This window comes from Notechis scutatus, chromosome 1 (assembly GCF_049901735.1).
Source record: "Notechis scutatus isolate UNSWTSFEM ecotype Mainland chromosome 1, rNotScu1.2, whole genome shotgun sequence".
NCBI classification, from domain to species: domain Eukaryota; kingdom Metazoa; phylum Chordata; class Lepidosauria; order Squamata; family Elapidae; genus Notechis; species Notechis scutatus.
The window spans coordinates 224423948-224443216 of record NC_142009.1 but is presented as its reverse complement, the minus strand read 5'-3'; the positions used below and the strand labels follow the sequence as shown (position 1 = coordinate 224443216).

General features: G+C 36.6%; 1 protein-coding gene across 4 annotated transcripts in view; it reads left to right on the top strand.

The window, feature by feature from the left end:
• The window catches only part of USP37 (ubiquitin specific peptidase 37), a 43584-nt gene that overhangs the window by 2081 nt on the left and 22234 nt on the right, over positions 1-19269 (top strand). For all 4 annotated transcript variants that reach the window (XM_026665535.2, XM_026665534.2, XM_087950380.1 and 1 more), the window contains exons 2-8: positions 1584-1790; positions 2652-2820; positions 4879-4976; positions 11852-12027; positions 12331-12402; positions 17016-17113; positions 18383-18467. In XM_026665535.2, coding sequence (XP_026521320.1) covers positions 1635-1790; positions 2652-2820; positions 4879-4976; positions 11852-12027; positions 12331-12402; positions 17016-17113; positions 18383-18467 — 854 coding nt within the window. In that variant the 5' untranslated portion in view covers positions 1584-1634. The remainder of the gene's footprint in view (positions 1-1583; positions 1791-2651; positions 2821-4878; positions 4977-11851; positions 12028-12330; positions 12403-17015; positions 17114-18382; positions 18468-19269) is intronic.

Genomic DNA, 19269 nt, shown 5'->3' with positions numbered 1-19269 from the left:
AGCTGCAGACTACGCTGTGCCACAAGTGCCTGCATCCCTCTGTTTTCCTTGGTTTTGCCACTACTTCAAACAGTACCTTTATATAGGCTTCATCTGTGACTGGAGTTGCCATCGACTCTCCTGCCTTATCTCGTGATGCAGAACTCTGTTTCCTCTTTCTTTGGCTGGGCATGGCAAACTCCTTTGGCATTCAAAACTCTGTCACCCTGTTGTGCTTACCACACACATCCCAGGACTCCACCCTTGCCAGTTCTGGATTCCAGGCCAAAAGCAGGATGAAGATGGCAAAGATCGGTGGGGGTAGGGTAGAGTGGCAGGGGTAAGTGGCAGAGTGCAGAGCAGCCAAAAGGGCAAAGAGGTGAGTGGGAGATAGTTGGGTTGGGGGAGTTGAAGCGAAGATGGTAGGACAGGAGAAGCATAAGGTCCTCACCTACTGACAGTGCTATCCTGGCCTAACGACTGCAATTGAGGCTACTGAAACTGCTGTTGCTAAGCAGTGCGGTCACATGGTGTTTTGCCTAATGACTGCATCACTTACTGATGGACATTTGTATCCTGATTGCCATTGTAAGTCAAGGACTACCTGTGGTAGCCTTTGATTTTTGTATTGTTAGTTGACATTTTAAGGGGATTACTCCCTGATATTTATTATAAATCTTCCCAACTGCAATTGGTCATTGTGGGTACGTGGGTTGAAGGAATAAGAAAAATGGTCATAAGGACATACTAGCATCTATTGACATCTTTTTAGGATTTGTGTCTCTTTGAACCCGTATCTCAGCAGTGGTGATTAACTACATTACTTGAAAATCCACTTTGCAACTTTTTGTCCTTTGTGACACATTGTTTCCCAAAATGTATATGGAAGAATTCATACTTGTTTTGTCGAAGAGTATAACTTAAAAATGGAATTTTCTTTTCTTTTAAAATATACAATAGAAATCTGTTACGTTTAAAATGTAGATATATAAAATCTGTGTGTTTTCTAATTAAGATTTTAAGAATAAAAGCCACTTTGCAACAAGTGTTTAAATTCAGTAAACTGAAAAATTAAATTCATGATTCTAGTCAGCTTTCAACACATTGAATATTGTAGGATTGGTTTATAATGCACTTTAATACTGAATGCTAATTTTTAGGAAACCAATCCTACAATATTCATTGTGTATACATCTGCACACCACATATTCCTAAATTTCTTTAGAAAAGCTGTTATCTCTTTCAGTCACTTCATCCAATTCAGTTATGCTTGGAAGTTGGTAACTCATCAAAATATATCATTTATTTCTGCTCTGCTATATTTGTGATAAATTGTCAACATTCAACATTTTTTCCAATGTACTTTTTCCTGTCCTTTAATATTCTGGAATAGTTTGGGATTCATGGGGCATTGATCTCCCAAATGTCATGGAGAATTAATTATATCAATGGTATTTGTTTCACTGGTAAGCAAGCACAGTTGAAGTCAGGCTGCATTTTGGCTTGAGGTAGTCACATTTTAGAAAATTAATGTACAAACTTTTTGTTTGGAAATAGATGTCAACCATAGTAATCAACTTCTTAAATTTATTTTTTAAAAACAGGTGTGTTAAAGAGTAGTCTTCATTATTTTCATAAAATATTTTTATGAAAACATGACTCCATTGAAATTACATGGGTCTGTTCGCATGCGGAGCATACAAACTGGGACTACAAAATGGAAAGAAGGAACATTTGAAATTGTGGATAAAGACAGTAAAGTGATTTTGGTAGTTCACTACAATGCTGGAGGAATTCCAAAAATATTTCCGGTGAGTTGGATTTTCAGAGCCTTTTTTATTTGAAGAATTTTATTATTTGGGCCTTTATGATAGCTTTTTCAAATTAATTTAACTGTCACTTGAATTTTCCTCAGAGATTCATTTCACTTTTCCAAAACATTGACATTATTATATTGGGAATTATTCAGCTAGGTATGTTCAATGGATTTATCTATTAAAGAAAAAATGTTAAATTTGTTTTTTTGTAAGCATCATGCATTTTTAAAATTAGGATGTTAAGGATAAAGCTGTTTGATCACTGCTTAATTTTGTTCTAATTCTAGTGTTGAAAGACTGAAGATTAATTTTTATGGTTCTGCTCCTTTATATGCATTATTTCTATGTCAGTTTCAAAATATATGTGGGATCGTGTCTCAAATTCTGGAAATTTCATATTCATGTTTATATTGGAGTAAGCCCTACTAATGAATAAAATGAGTAATGAGTAACCCTCTGTCTACATTTTAGAGCACCCAGATTTTTTTGTCTATAGTTGCTTTATGTTTAGCTGAGAAATATCAAATTTGTTTATTACAAATATTAACTCTATTAATTTTTTTAAAAAGAGACCTAGAATGGGAATTATCGTTTGAAAGTTGGTTAGCAGTTTTAAAATGAAGAATGGTAGTCCCATTTTATATTGTGGTGTCATATAGACAAATGTAAATATTGCCCTGTTTGTCAGAAAGGCTTTCCCTTTGTAATAAGGTTGTATAAAGTGTTATTGTGCTTAGAATTTGTGTTTGGATGTGTATAGAGTTTGTGAATATACACAGGCTATGTTATAAGCTTTTTTATTCATATGTGCTTTTATGTTTGTTCATATATGGTTTTTGTGTATTTTCTTTCTAGCTGAACCATAATATAAAAAATGTAGTTGTACGACAAAGTAAAGGGAAATTGTGTTGTTTGATGATAACACTGAAGGATTCTAGTGTTTTGACTCTTGATAAAATACCATCGAAAGATGCTAATGAAATGAAGCTGCGTCTGGAAGCTATTCAAAACAAGATTCAGACAGGTTAGTATAAAACACTAATTTTCTAATTTCTTGGTGGGGAATACACACACACACACACACACACACATCATACATACATTCAAATGCCTGCTAGTACCTACCGACTGCCAGCTCAGGGAGCATGCCGGCTCTGTGGGGCATGCCTGCAGCCCGACACATTATCGGAGCGCTAGATGTCTTCCACATTGCTTTCCTATGCCGGTCAGCTATTCTGCATTTGTCCAGCCTCTTCTACAGCCAGCTGACGGGCGGAGGATGAATTAGTTGCTCCACAGCATTTTCAAAGCTGACAGGGGTCTGAGAACAGCGTGTTAGCTATGTTTAACGTTAGGCATTGAGTTTTTGACACTGACATGTTTAGTGAGGGAGGGAGGTGGACCAGTTTGGAGCTGTGATTATGAGGCGTACATAGGCACGGGGAGGAGGTGCGGGAGATGATTAGGTTAATGGGCAGATGTTAGGTTTGGTGAAAGTGGGTGGGATGCTGTTATAAAGAGCACAGAGAGGCAGTTGTTCTCAGTGCTAGCTTTACTTGGGATCTCCATTGTTGCTTATCAGGAATGGATTTGTGAAAATAAACCTATAACATTCACCAACAAAACTGAGTAACGTGGTTTGTTTACAAGACTATCCAGTACCAAGCTGAGGCAGACAGAAAGCTAGCGCTGAGAGCAACTGCCTCTCTGCACTCTTTATAACAGCATCCCACCCACCTTCACCAATCCTAACATCCGTCCATTAACCTAATCATGGCTTGTCACTTAGGATCCTGGGCAAAGACCTGTAACACTCTACTGCTTGTCTCAAATATGAAAGTGACACGGAGAGTCATGCTTGCCTGGATATTTCCTGGATTAACAAGGTTCATGTCAGATATTGAGGAACTAGGACAGTCTGACAGTAAGTGGGCTGCTGGAACAAACCAGGCATGGATGGGACAAGATAGCCTAGAACTGATAGATTGCTACTGCAGCAATGGATTTAACGAGAGCGGATATATGAAACGTGAGGAAACTGAATGGACAAAAGATACTAATTGAAAACAGCTAATTACCCAATGTTTCAACATTGTGAAGAGGAAGCTGTTCACGCAGCTTGAGATAGACCAATTACATTTGTCACCTCAGACTCAAGAAGAGCTGAGAGAACAACTTTGTCAACATTCAGCTATGTACTGTACCAGCACCTGAAGCTGGAACATCACTACCATTCCATCAGTTGCTGAGCACAGCAGTTGATATAAGCCGTAAGAGTTTGGATAAATCAGATACGGTCAATTCTTGAGACTAGTTATCAAGGCTTGATAGAGATGTACCATCAGGTAGTGTGCTAGGAGATGCTAGTAGAGCCCTCAGGATAATCTCTACTACCACCTTAACTCAAGCCAATGAACTGCTATATGCTACAGCTGCTATAACCCTGGAGATTTTTTGCTACCTAAGCAAGAATAATAGCGGCACATACCCCTACCATCCACCATCACTGGAAAATGAGGTTTAGAGGTTAAGTTCAAGGAAACTAGAGAGAGGTTAGTTAGCTGGTAGAATTACAGAAGGGTATGAAGATTAAGAATAAGACTCAGCTACTGAAGAATACAGTGGCCTGACTTACCTGGAACCCTACAGACTGCTAAACAAAAGTCCTCAGCACTGCCTACCAGGCTAAGGAGATACACTAGAGAAGCAGAGGCCACGAAGATAAATACTCTGTTCTCCAAAGAACCATCCAAGGTGTACTCTCAACTGCAGTGCAAAAAGTAACAGCGGAAAAACCAACAGCACAAACTGGGAGAATACATAACACCAGTGCACTCTCAAACTCCCAGGTCTCTGATCTCAGAACCAAAGTTAAGGAAGATGTATATTTCCCTTGAGGTGTGAAGGGAATTTTAATTTTTAAACTCACAAAGCTGACCTTAAATAATATCATTTTTGTGAGCAGCATCAATATGTAAATTTGTGTTTTTCTCAATGATTCTAGTGTTACAGGAAAAGAAGTGTAGTAGCTATATGTAAACAAAGCGTGTAAAATTGATATGGAATTGTGATTTGCTTTTAGTTGTGAAATCTCATGGATCTGGCAGTTTTGGAGGAGTTTTAAGCAATAGAGCCATGCAGAAGGATTCTAACAGACAGTTACCTTCCCTCGAAGGCCAGGTATACTTTCTTCCTTTTCTTTTTTAATCTTCTCTCTTTTTGGGGGACTTACAGTGTGATGTATCAGTCAGAAGCACTGGAGCTATGCCTTTTTGAACAATATGAATTGAGTTTGTTTAAGTGGGCTCTCGTATTAGGCTAAAGGACAGCACTCCTCCAAATAATGTTTTGTGCATTTAATTCATATTCTTCCCTCAGATTTCAGTGATGAAATGAGAGCAAATTAGAAACCTCAATGATCAATATTGGAAATTCCCTTCTGATTCATTCTCAGGAGCAAAAGCAGTCTTAGAATAAATTGGGAAATAAGTGACAAAATTCATTTTTATGGCAATAAGGATGTTCATAAGATGACAGAACCCATCTTACCATCTCTGTGCATAACTTCTATGAGCAGCTTCAGTTCGTACCTCTTAGGAGTTTGAGGTTTTATATCCATAGAAAAAGCAGAATGGGGCCAAATTAAAGGGAACCTCTGTGTAGCTGTAAAAATTGTTACAGAACGAGTACCTAGATCCAGATACTTTTTTGCATACTAACTACGTCTATTATTCCACAGATTTTTATGTCAGTCAACCATAATTCTCTGCCACTATTGACTGATCAGTTATGCATGGTGAAGGCCATTTCTGTGTTTTCTCCATTTCTGTCTTTTCTGTCAAAGATAATCTTTGCAATTTTATGCCTCAAACCCTTACACCAAAGTGAGAATAAATAGCACGTTGTGTAGAGAATTGAATATCTGCCTTAATATCAAAGTTACTACAGTATTTTTTTTAATTTTTATTGGTTTTTAAAACAAACATAAACAAAACATAAAAACATCAAGTCATCTTCCATATATGTACATACAGTGTGCCGGTTGGTTTACAAATTGTTTTGTGCTTCCATTTCATAGTCTTCAATTATAATTACATTGTATATAATCTCGTATTTTCAATCAAATATCAAATACATTAATATCATTATTAATCATTTGACTATACTTTTATTCATTCATGTTTTACAAAATGATCATATTTTACTTAATATGTTTTATGTCAATTCATATTATCATTCCAGATCTATCCAAGAATCATTTTGTAGATATAATAAGAAAAGAATACATCTTTGTATATTTATTATTTTCTAAAAATCTACATATTTCATTACTATATTTTATTGTCTAACCATTGATAGAATAGATCCCAAATTTTATAAAATTGTTTATCATCTCGTTATCTAATTTCAAATGTCAATCTATTCATTTCAGCACATTCCAAAATTTTTTAAATGATTTCCTCCTGTGATGGTATTTTCCCATTTTTCCAGTTTTTAGCAAATACAATCCTAGCCGCTGTTAATACATTTACAATCAGGTATTTCCAGTCTTTACTATATATTTCAGGTAAAATTCCCAATAAAAATATCTCTGGTTTCAAATCTATATATTTTTTTGTCATTTTTTCCAACCACGTGTGGATTTTAGTCCAGTATTTTTTAGCATCCGCACAAGTCCACCACATATGGTAATATGAGCCAGGTGTCTGATGACATTTCCAACATTTTTCGGATTTATTCTTGAACATTCTTGCTATTCTTGTTGGGGGGAAATGCCACCTGTAAAACATCTTATACAAATTTTCTTTATATGCTGTTGACATTGTCATTTTATAATTTTGAGACCACAATTTTTGCCATTTCTCTAGATCAATCCCATATCCAAAATTCTTCCCCCAAGCAATCAAGCAACTTGTTCTTCTAGTTTAATTTCTAATAAATATCCATATAATTTTTTAGTCACCTTTTCATCAGCACCTGTCAAAATCTTATCTAAGTCAGTCAGTTTATCATAGAAACCTTCTGTTTTAGAATCTTTATCATACCTTGAATGTATTTGCGCATATGAAAACCAATTCATCTTTATACCTTGTTCCTCTAGTTTCTGTGTAGATTTAAGTTCACCCTTTTCCTTCAATATTTCACCATATCTAACTGTTTGTTCCTTTTCGTATATTATAGGATAAGAAAATGCTTCAATAGTCGATAGCCAGACTGGAATTTTCAAATAACATTGTCTTTTAATCTTCTCCCAGTTTAACCACAGAGACTCCCGTATATAATGTCTTCTAAAGTACCCCTGTGTTTTAGTTCCTTTATACCATAAAAAAGCATGCCACCCCAACAACAGATCATGTCCTTCTAATGTCAACAATCTAGTATTTCTTAATGTTATCCATTCCTTAACCCACATCAAATTTGTAGCTTGGTAATACAACTCCCAATTAGGCAAACCAAATCCTCCTCTTATTCTAGCATCTTGCAAAAGTTTTAACTTTATTCTCGCTTTCTTACCTTGCCATATATATTTCAACACAATTTTATTTAAATCTTCAAAGTAGTCTTTCCCAAGCCTAATTGGAATTGTTTGAAACAAATATAAAATTCTGGGTAATATATTCATCTTGATTGTTGATATTCTCCCTATTAATGACAGTTGTAAATTTTCCCATTTTGCCAAATCTAGCACTATCTGCTGTTTAAGTTTGATATGATTATTCTCTTTTAGTGTACTGCATCTTGCTGTCAAGTATATCCCCAAGTACTTGATCTTATTTGTAACCTGAATTTTCAATAGGTCTGCCAGTTCTTCCTTTTGTCTTGATAGCATATTCTTTGTCAAGATCTTTGTCTTATCTTTATTTATTTTCAAACCAGCCACCTTTCCATATGTCTCTATCTTTTCTATCAATTTTGATGCTGTTTCTAGTGGCTCTTCTAAGATAAAAACCAGATCATCTGCAAATGCTTGCAACTTAAGTTCTTCCTTTTTAATTTTCATCCCTTTTATATTCTTTTCATCTCTAATATTTCTATTTAGCACTTCCAAAGTTAAAACAAACAACAGAGGTGATAGTGGGCATCCTTGTCTTGTTCCTTTTCTTATATCGATAGAATCTGTCAGTTCTCCCTCTATCATTACCTTTGCCATCTGCTTATGATATATAGCAGTATTTGTGGTAATTATCCAAGGCAAGAAGGTTTTGAATTTGTCCAGAGTAGGTTGTTAATTCAGTTTCACCTCAATGAGTTTCAATTCTGGAAAGTATCAGGGCCAACAGAGCAGAAAGAGCACTCCTATTAGTGATCTTTGATATAAACATTTCCTTGAATGACATTGTTAAGACTTGTAACTAAATTCTTTCATCACTATAAAATGAATATATTTTCTCTGGTACTTTTGGTAGGAAATTACAGGTTTTCCTTACTTTATGGAAATTAGCTATATGTGAATTCACAACAATGCAATTGATCATACATTACAGGTAGCCCTTGTCTTACAACCATTTGTTCAGCAACTGTTCAAAATTATGATGGCACTGAATGAAAAGTTGTTACCATTGGTCCTTGGAATTCTGACCATCTTAGTACCCCTGCAGTCATATGATTACAATCTGGGTCCTTGGTAACCTGATCTTACTAATGAGCAGTTGCCAAGCACCCTGAAATCACATAATTGCTATTTATTATATCCCATACCTGTTTTTTTCAGAAAGTCAAAGGGAAAGCTGACAGGGAAGATTGCAAGGGGCTGGGATGTGTCTCCTTCATCAGTGCGCCCTCTCCCTGCCCTTCTGCACTTGTGCCATGCTAGCTGCTCACGCACCAGTAAACCCCTCCTCCCCATCCCCATGCACTCTTCCTGAGCCACATCTCCCTTCATACCTCCCCCAACCCATGTGGTACATCTCATGCCTTCATAGACCCTCCCTGCTGTGAATGTACTGTGTGCAATGTAAAAAAGGATTCATATCACTATGATGCATTCTCTATGTCTGTCTGCCATGGTAACCACGTGCATTAAAAATTAATTGTAGAAAAAAATGGAGAAAACGTTTTCACTGTATGTACAACACAAGGAAGAAAATATATTTGGATAACATAGTACTTAAAAATAAGCCCTAAAAATTGAGTACATTTATCAATAGATTTGGATGATGAAATTTGACACTGTACCCTGTAGCCCTATCCCACTGATGGAGTGTCTCACTTTATGTGAATTCATTTTATGTGCAGTTTTTGGAGAATGTCATTCAAGCATAATGTAAATGAAGACTCCACTATATTACCTGTCCCAGAACTGTGAGGTCTTTTTTCTTCTCAGAATAATGTACATTCTTCTACAGGGTATAGTTTCACAAGAAGATCATATTTAACATGAATATTGCTTTTGTTGGACATAGGAAGAAAGAAAAGGAAACAATTAGGAAATGTAGTTTCTAGAGAAAAAATAAATGTTCCTTTCCTGCTGTGTTTGATATATCTGTTCTTTTCCTGAGTTTCAGATCAGTTTGGCTGTCACAGAGAATGTTTTCAAAAGTTCTTTAACATTTTTGCTTGAGTAACTGATTATCACTTGTAATGGGGAAAGGCTTCCTTCCTTTAATAGCTGAGACTGGAAATAAGTACTTTGTCTGTGTAAATGAAGGTTGGGGTAACTTTAGGATGTAAATCCATCTCCAAGGAGAAAGAACACTGAGAGTAATTCCAGGGTTCCGTTTTAGACCAATGTTCTTACAGAATTTTGTTACTTATGAATCTGAAACTCATATGGCCTAATTCAAGTTAGGACTTGGAAGCCTATTGTGATCGAATCCCAGCATTTATGTCTTATCTAGACATGAACAGTAAGTTTTGTGCAAGAATTTCAGACAACTACATTTTTATCTGTTTTTCAGTTTACAGAGTAAGCATTTAGTAAACAAATTTAGAAAGAGTACAGTAAATTAAGATTAAAACAGCTCCCTCCCTTGTTTAAAGTCACGTTCTTCAATCACATTTAGTTTTGTTTTTGTGCACATACAATATTCAAGCCCATCAGAAGGATCTTCTAACATTATGCAATTCTATTTAGCCAGGCACTTATAGGAAGCATTCAGTTCTCCAGCTTTCCAATGATTTAAGTCTTGTGGATAAACTCTTGATTCCAGTTTAATTATTGTAGCTTGAATCAGACTGGTGGAGTAATGAAAGTCATGACTTAAATATTTTCAACTAAAGATAGAAAAAGTGGAGAAAAAAGGATCTAATGTTTACTAAAAGTGGAAAATAAGAAAGTCTTAAGAAAATAATTCAGTTGGATGAGTAAATTTATTGGGAAAACAGTTTCCAGTGAAAATGGTGAGATTAGAATTTATAGACTTAAGAATATAAGCACAGCAGTGTTTGGAATAGAACAGCTGACCTATTCTCATTATTTTCTTGATAATTTCAAAATAAAATTACATACACATGAAATTTTAAGTTAAGTAAAATGCCACAGCTATCTGTTGGCATACTCCAGAGCAGTGTTAGCTAGAAACAGCCAAATATATTTTCTTACACAGCAAGTTTAATAATAGTGATGGAGAAGCTAAACTGAAGTCAAAACTACTGTATCTAGTTGTCATAGTTTTCCTAAAGTTTTAGTAGCAGTATTCATGGGGTGGCTTATGGTTTGTCCATGAAAATCATTGATTTAAGGATCATTAAAATGATTGGACTTAGCAGATGCAATTACTGAGAGGGAAGATAGTTGTCTTGATCAAAGTCAAAAACAAAGATTTCAAATCAAGAAATAGAGAATGGGAACTTATAGCAAAAATAACACTGTAGGATCACAATGAATTGAATGAACTTGATAGCTGGAATCAAATCAGGTGAATCAACAAAGAGCCACCAATATAACAGGAAAAGTTGATACAAGACAAACAGGAGTATTTTAGTAGTATACTAGACAACCCATGACCCATTGGCTCATTCTTTCAAAGACATTTCCTTACCAGATTCCTCAGTGCCCAATAATGACAGAACTTCTTATACACTGCTTTCACTAAAAAAAAGTTGTGATATGTTCAGAGATGTATCTGCCTTGAAAAATAGCCCGTTGAATTACTTAGCACAAACACCAGCACAAAATATTTTTTTAAAATAAATTTTGCTATATTTCAATTCCAGAGAAGTCATAGTTCCTAGATTTTGGACACATTCTGTAAGTTGAAGTACCTTCATTCAAAAATTGTTGTCCTATGATGTGCCGTTTGCTTGGTTAAAGGTTATGGGAATGGTAGGTAGGTAGGGAGAGGGAGAGAGAAACTACCTCAGGCTCTGGTATTGGTCAATTGAAAGGTCTCAACATATTTATTAGGAGGGTAAAAATATTTATTAATCCTGGTGACTACATGCCTATATTGTTTCTTAGCAGCAGCATGAAAGTGAATTTCCATTACTTTCCCGTGGAGTGCTTTTTAAATTTCCTAGTCTAGTCTGTAGCTCTGGAATTTATAGCGGTTGTCTGCCAAATGCTAGCTAATCAAATTCTGCTTTACTTTCCAGGTGCTGCCACTTGTATTGAACTTAATAGAAAGGTGTTTTTCTGGGCATGATGACATGTTAGTAATCTTATTGCTTTAACTAGTAGAGAAAGAGCTGAGCAGCCCTTGTTTAAATTACAGAGAGCTACATTCATCAAGGCTTTTTATTTCTTATAGTTCTGAGTAACCTTTTTCACCGTGTTCAGATGAAAATGAGAGATAAATGTTAAGCAAACTGCAACTGTAACAAATCCCTGATTCATGCAAATTTAAACTCTGTATTTATTGCATGATGGCTTCCACTAATCCTGATTTTTACTTTCTGATATGAGTTGTAGAATGTAAAACACTTCAAATTTGAATGATCAGCTGTTTTATTTTCAGAATTTTCTGCTTCAGTCATCTTGAAATATTTTTGTCACTTTTTAAAACTATGAGATCAAAAATGGGTACCTCAGGTTTGAAATTAGTTTGTTTCAAAGTATTTTGCACACCATTAGTATGTTTCAACTGATTTTAGCATTTTCTCTTTGATTTTTTTAGACTCCTAGAAGAGTGATTACAGAAAATAAAGATGAAGCCTCATTTCGTAAAGTATTGGTCAGCCCAGGAAGAGCATCAATTAAGAATTCTCCAGTAACTGGAATGTCTTTCAGCAGAGTTAATATTTCAGCTACTGCTGCTTCCACACCCCACAGAAATGGATTATTAGAAAATCGGTATGAAAACTTTAAAAGCAACACAACTTCAGTATTCATGGTAGAAATAGGAATAGATTGTAAAGGTGTATTAATAAATAGATTTTCAGGTGCATGCAATTTGATTTTATGTAGGAGTGAAATGTCTAGAATATATGTGAAAATGTTGGAAACCATTTCTAGAGTTGCCCTGCGGCAAGACAGGTGGCCAATAAATTTAATAATAAATAAAAAAGTATTTAAGCTTTTTGTTTTAATTTTTCAAGTTAAAAATCTTTCTTTCCTTGTGGATGAACAGATGTTTATTTTTCCTTTATGAAATAGTGAAAGGAGGAAAAGGACACCCACTGCAGTTGAGATGAATGAAGATTACCCTAAAGAAAATGATTCATCAAGGTGTGTTTTTTGTTTTTATTAAGTTCTGATTCTTTTTTTTTTCTCTGTACTTTCACTATTAGGTATTTTAGTTAAGTATTGAGTATATATGTGTGTGTGAGAGGGTGTGTGGGTGGGTGTGGATGCATGCGTATTTTCTGTGTACTTCGTTGTGCTAGTTAAAGCTCTGATGTTTTGCTTGGGGCTCACAGAGGAGCATGGAAGTGTGGGGCTGGTTAGCACCCTGAAGGCCCTACTCTGCCTTTTAATTAACTTTAATATTGAATTTTAACCATCTTTGCTTATTTTTACATGTTATATATAGTTTTATGTTTTCATATTTGTACACAACCCAGAGATGAGAGGTTAAAGCTGAGCTAAATTACTGGTAAATGTTTGAAAGAGGCAGATTTATACTTGGGTGTATTTTTTTGTAGGCCTGAAAGTTTTAAAGAACCATTTGTGACTACAGATAAATTTAAACTTAAGAATTAGTATATCAAGTTGAAATAGCATAGTGTTTTATATGGTGGACTGACATTTGAAATGAGACACAGGGAAATGTCTCTGAGAAAATGCCAGCCCTGAGTGAACTCAGGTAGCAGTATTTATTGAGAAAAAACACAAGCAAATATACAGTATGCATATTCAGAAAACAATGACCTCAACAGGAGATTACTTCACCAGCATGAGAACACACAATCTTGGAAAGTCCCAGATGTTACCTTGCTAGGATGAGATCATACAGCCACGGAAAGTCTCATGGGAAAGTTTGGAAAGTCCCATGAGAAAGCACAACTGTGTACCTTGAACTTTCACCCATTTTCCTATTCCTTCTAAACTTGCAGAATCAAAACAGGATGAGACACTCATGAGCAAAGGTACTCCTACCCCCACCAAGAATGCCCACATCTCCCTAGACTTACAGCTAGTATTCAAAGGCCTTACAGAAAATGATAAAATGATTAATAAAATATATTACCACATTCCCTCCTTTTTTATTTATTCAAAGATAGGGGGTGTTTTAGTGGCATAGTACACAGTTCCCTCATGACCTGATCCCACACGCCGGAAAACTGAGGTACACATTTGTAATAGATTAGGAATACATTGAATAAAACAACATAATAAGATACATATAGCAATAATAATAACAACCCCTTGCAATAAGGAGCGAAACCATGATCCATCAGGAAGCCAGGACCACAGACTGTCCCAGAATGATGCATTAAACCCATCGGCTCCAGATTGATGCTGAGCAATACGATCTTCCATGTCCTGAACAGTCTTTGTAATGTTTGGCTCATAATTATGTATAAAAACACAACAATGCGAATGAATTAAAGCACAAACTCCTCCTTGAGCAGCTAACAATATCTAAAGCATATCGATTTTGCAAAGTAACTTTACGAATTTCAGACATTTCTACATTAATCATCTTAATATTCTTTATAGTATCATTAAACATAGCAACAGTAAAATTATTTAAAATATGAATATCCCTATAGTTCATAGCAATTCCCAAAGGCGGGATAAGACCTCGAGAAATTTGTGTCCATAGATTACCTCCCATGGTTAGACCTGATTCAGCTCACGCTTGTTGCGGATTCTGCTTGAACATCTGGAATTGCTCTGTTGTAGCACAAGACAACTGTTTTCTCCAGGTTGCATTCTTTATTAAATCTTTTTCCTCAAAAGGCACTCCATGCAATGTTAGTCCTTCTCCCACTCTCCCAGGAAGGTGCATACACAACCAACAATTGGTGATGTTCAAGTTTTTGGCAGTTGTGCGCAAATCTTTAATGTAATTATTATCTGTCCACAAATCATCGCCCAAATCTCCGGCACGCTGAACATGCTGTCGCTGCTCTCTCCGCACCCGAGCAGCCCAGGACAGATTAGGCAGAATCAACAGGATCAGGAACCACAGATGCGCCATCCTGCTCCTCCGAAACTTCCTTCACAGGTGCCTGCGAATGATCAGGTCGAACACACCGACCAGGAACCCCAATTTGACCAAGATGTTCAACTGCTGCATAACCACGTCCCCACGTTATCAGCTCAGCAGGAACCCATGCCGGATCCGGAAGAAACCGCACCAACACCCGAGGTCTCACCGCATCTGTAGAAGGAGAAGAAAAATGCCTGCTGGCCGCGCCGCAGGGGGTTACCAGACAAATTTAAAAAATTTAAAGTATACAAAGCTAGATTTAATTGATCTTGAATCGCCGGAAGCCCCAGGAGCTTCCCTCCTTTTTTATTTAATTTAGTTAACATGGTCTTGAGCGTGGCATGTGAGCAACAAAACACACATTCACACACTGCTCCAAACATCCTTGTAACAGCAAAAGCAATCTTAAAATATCAGGTGATATTCCAGGAGACAAATAAGAACCTGCTACAAAGGGTAACAAATTATACACATACAATGAATCCACTATTAAATTAAAATCCTGATTGTGAAAATTTTGAAAAGCCAAAACTACAGCAGCAAGTTCTGCCTGCTGGGCAGACTTCTGCTCTGAAGTCACTTTTGTATGCCAAATTCCAGATTTATCTTTCCAAACACAAGCACCAAAAACTTTCCCTCCATCAGTAAAAACTGTAGGAGCATCTGATATGCCCAATGGTATCCTTTCTTACATTTTGGGCACACTGATTTAGGATGAACACCCTGTCCCATTGATCTCTTATTCTGCTGACTTTGACCTCCTCCAGGAGCCCGACATTGCGCTTTAAAATGTCCAGGCTTCCCACAATTGAAACAATTCCCCTTTTGAGCATGTCCTGCTTGTAAAGCCAAAGCTAAAGTCTCCATGTTAAAAGACTGACTCCCAACCTTCCTACATGCATTAATCAAATCCGCGATTTTCGCTCTCCACTTGCTACAAGTGGATTTAAAATCTTTCTGCAATCTGTTAGCTTGTTCTACTGCTAACTTAAAAAGCAACTCTTTCTGGGCTAATTGATTATCAATTTGTCTTTCAATAGCCAATTTCAGTCTGCTAATGAAATTTTCATAGGGTTCATTGTTCCCTTGTTTGATGTTAGTAAAGGTCTTCTCACCACCTTCGCCGTCAGGGAGAGCCCCTACAGCTTGAAAAATTAATTGTGGGAGAAGAACGAACCCCTCATCAGGCATACCATCTCTCTGTTGTTCCACTGTTGTAAAATTACCAGCTCCGTAAAGCTGATCTGGGGTAACATTTGCTGTTCCCCTCTGGACTGCCAGCTGTCTCCATTTCTGATCTAACACCAAATATTGAGCTGGAGTTAAAATCATATTCAACAGAGCTTTCCAGTCAGCCGGAATCATTTTATTTCCATAACCAACTGCTTCTAACAATGCCTGAGTATATGGCGATCTAACACCATATTCTTTTTGCTGCTTGCTTAACTTCCCTCAAAATCCTGAGAGGTAAAGGCTTCCACTCCGCTGCGGATTCAACGCAGCATCCATGACAATTTCTACTGGATTAAGTTGAACTTCTACTCCAAACTCCACCAAATCATCTCCTGATAGTTCCCCTCTATTCTTTGCTTCTTGAATAGCTGCAGTAACTGCATCCACCTGAACCCTTAAAGGTAAACTCTTATCCTCTGACAAAGTATTTCTAGCGCCAGACAGTCCCCAGATTTATCTGGAGGTGCCGTCGGCGGCAACAAACGCACCGCATGGTAAAGCGGCAAACCTTCTTTGGGGGGTGCTAGGAGCGGTTGTTCATAAGTAGCTAACGCATCCATAATCACCCTCCAGGTTAACAAAATTGAAGAAGGGGCACGAGGTTCCTCGTGCAAAAATTTCCTATCTTTTCCAGGACTCTACTTTAATACTACCTCCCTCCGGATATGACTTAATATTTTTCCAAACATACTGTAGTAAGTCCTCAATTTCTTTCTTTCCTACAGCACAACCCCTACTGCCAATTCCAAACCCAAAACTATTCCCAATGATCCCTCTCAATTCCCTGATGTGCTCTTTCTGAGCCTTCGAGAGATCTCCCCCATACTCACGAAAAGAATCTATCTTCGTCCAGCGAAGAAGATGAGGGCCCAGTCGGCGTCCGCGACGATGAGTATAGGATGCGGGAAACGTATAGCCTTCAAGCTATCACGTCGGGGTCACCATTTATGGTGGACTGACATTTGAAATGAGACACAGGGAAATGTCTCTGAGAAAATGCCAGCCCTGAGTGAACTCAGGTAGCAGTATTTATTGAGAAAAAACACAAGCAAATATACAGTATGCATATTCAGAAAACAATGACCTCAACAGGAGATTACTTCACCAGCATGAGAACACACAATCTTGGAAAGTCCCAGATGTTACCTTGCTAGGATGAGATCATACAGCCACGGAAAGTCTCATGGGAAAGTTTGGAAAGTCCCATGAGAAAGCACAACTGTGTACCTTGAACTTTCACCCATTTTCCTATTCCTTCTAAACTTGCAGAATCAAAACAGGATGAGACACTCATGAGCAAAGGTACTCCTACCCCCACCAAGAATGCCCACATCTCCCTAGACTTACTGCTAGTATTCAAAGGCCTTACAGAAAATGATAAAATGATTAATAAAATATATTACCACATTTTACAAATAATGCAATTAAGATCACATGTATTTCTCTATAGCAATAACAAAGCCATGACTGATCCATCAAGGAAATTTTTACACAATAGCAGAGAAAAGCAGATTAATTTGAAACAGGCTGAAGAAAACAGGATATCAGGTAAAGAAATGCTACTGTTTTTGACAGTACTTAGTTGGTTTTCTAAGAATTAATTTTAAAATATTGTAGAATTATTTTGGATTTGGTTTACTAATTATATAATTGTCAATAATTAACATGTAATTGTATATATTAGTTCAGAATATAAAAGTCCAAGTCATTATTTCTTTAGAAGCTCCCAGGGTCACTGAGAATCAGATGGCATATAAATTATAATAATATTAACAACAGAGCACATTGATTTACATCAGTGGCAAATTATTTTTGCTTCTCAATTTTAATAAGAAAATGGCCTTAGTAAACAGCAAAGTTTCCTACCTTCATCCTGAATCAGGCATCCTGTACTAAAATAGAAATTTAGAAGGTTTCAGTTTTAATGTTATCTCATCATGTGAATTGCAAATTAAGACAAATTAGCTATTTTATAGAAAATGAAGTCACAGAATAAGTGCTTAATAAACTATGCCAGTTGAAGAGACCATGCCTTTGCTATTGGACTTCAGCTTCCAAATCGGGAAAGTATTCCCCAGGTCTACTCTAACACAGGGATTTTCAAATTTTCAGGCCATATTAATCTGTTACTTAAAAAAAAATATTCTCAGAATCCCTGACTCTGAGTTCTGTCGATTAAAAATTGGCTGTGCTCAACTGAACCTTTCCCCCCATGGTTTCTCATGCGCCATCACTTGAGACTTTCAAGAAGAGATTGGACTGCCATTTGTCAGAAATGGTGTAGGGTCTCCCGCTTGGGTGGGGGGTTGGACTAGATGACCTACAAGGTCCCTTCCAACTCTGATTATCTATTAAATCCCATCAAGTGGTTGGGGAACCCAGTTTGAAAAACCATACTGTAACATGATATAAAAGTTCTGCCTTAGACAGGTTTTAAAGATGTTGCATGTAAAATATTTAATGCATTTCTTATTTCTAAGAATATGATTAATATGGTCGTATTGATATGATCCTGCTGCCTGAAATAAATGATCAGGTAATAAATTCTAATAAAACTGAAATATGACATAATAATTAGTAGAAGAAAACAGGGATTAAAAGTGATACTACTGGCCAGGGAATAGAATTTTGAGAAATTTGGTGTTTGCAAAATAAATTTCCAGTATTTTAGTTTTGTTGAGAACTGTCTCTGCTTTGCTTAGTAAATGATTCTGAATCTCATTTGAATTTAATCTCATTTGAATTATTGAATATTTGTTTGAGTGATATTGCTGGCCTTTAAGTTTTTACAAAAAGTTGTATCTGTCTCCTTTCCAGGGGTTTTGCCTTTACAGTCATCTTCATTTTACGGTAGCAGATCTTCCACAAAGGATTATTCAGCTAGTAATTCTAATTTGGACAGGTAGGTACCAAAGAGCTACTCTCCTTTAAAATGCTTTATCATAAGAATGCTGTATTCATCAAAGAATCTGTGTTTTCTGTGAAATCATCTTATATTGCTGCTTATCAAAATAGTCTTGCCAAAATGAATATTTTTCATTTTGTGGTGCCAAGAAGTGAGCTGATTTAATTAGGTTAGGATACTAGAAGCCATTCCAAGTATTGTATAAAAGACTAGCTACAGATATTCAGTCTCAGCAGGTGCCAGGAAGAAGCTAAGTAATGTTGACCTAGTATCCCTTAAGGAGATAATGAGGGTTATTAACCAGACTGGGAAACACAATAGCATATCTTTTCTCTACTGGGTCTGTCAAAACAACATGGTTAACTTTAGTTAGACACCAGGAATTGAGGGCAATTTGAGGAAGGTTTTATATGGATATTTAGACCTGCCAGGAACCATTTAACCAGTTATTGTTATGTGGTATCCTCAGGTTCCCCTGAAATGAGCATAGAGAATAAATAAGTCCTATCAGAAGAATGTCTCAAAGGAATTTTGGTCCCAAGCCTTGTAGAGCTTTAAAGATTAAAACCAGCATGTTGAATTACATTTGGAAACCTATTGATAACAGATGCAGCATTCACAACATTAGTGTCACTTGTCTGAGGCAACTCTTACCTCTTTTCTCCAATAGGGACAGTTTCATTTTGTATCAATTGCATCTTCCAGGTGATGTTCAAAAGCAGTCCCATGTATAGCTTAGTGCAGTAGTACCCACAAATGGTGATGGGTTATAAAACATTGTCACCATGTCCTTTTGCTT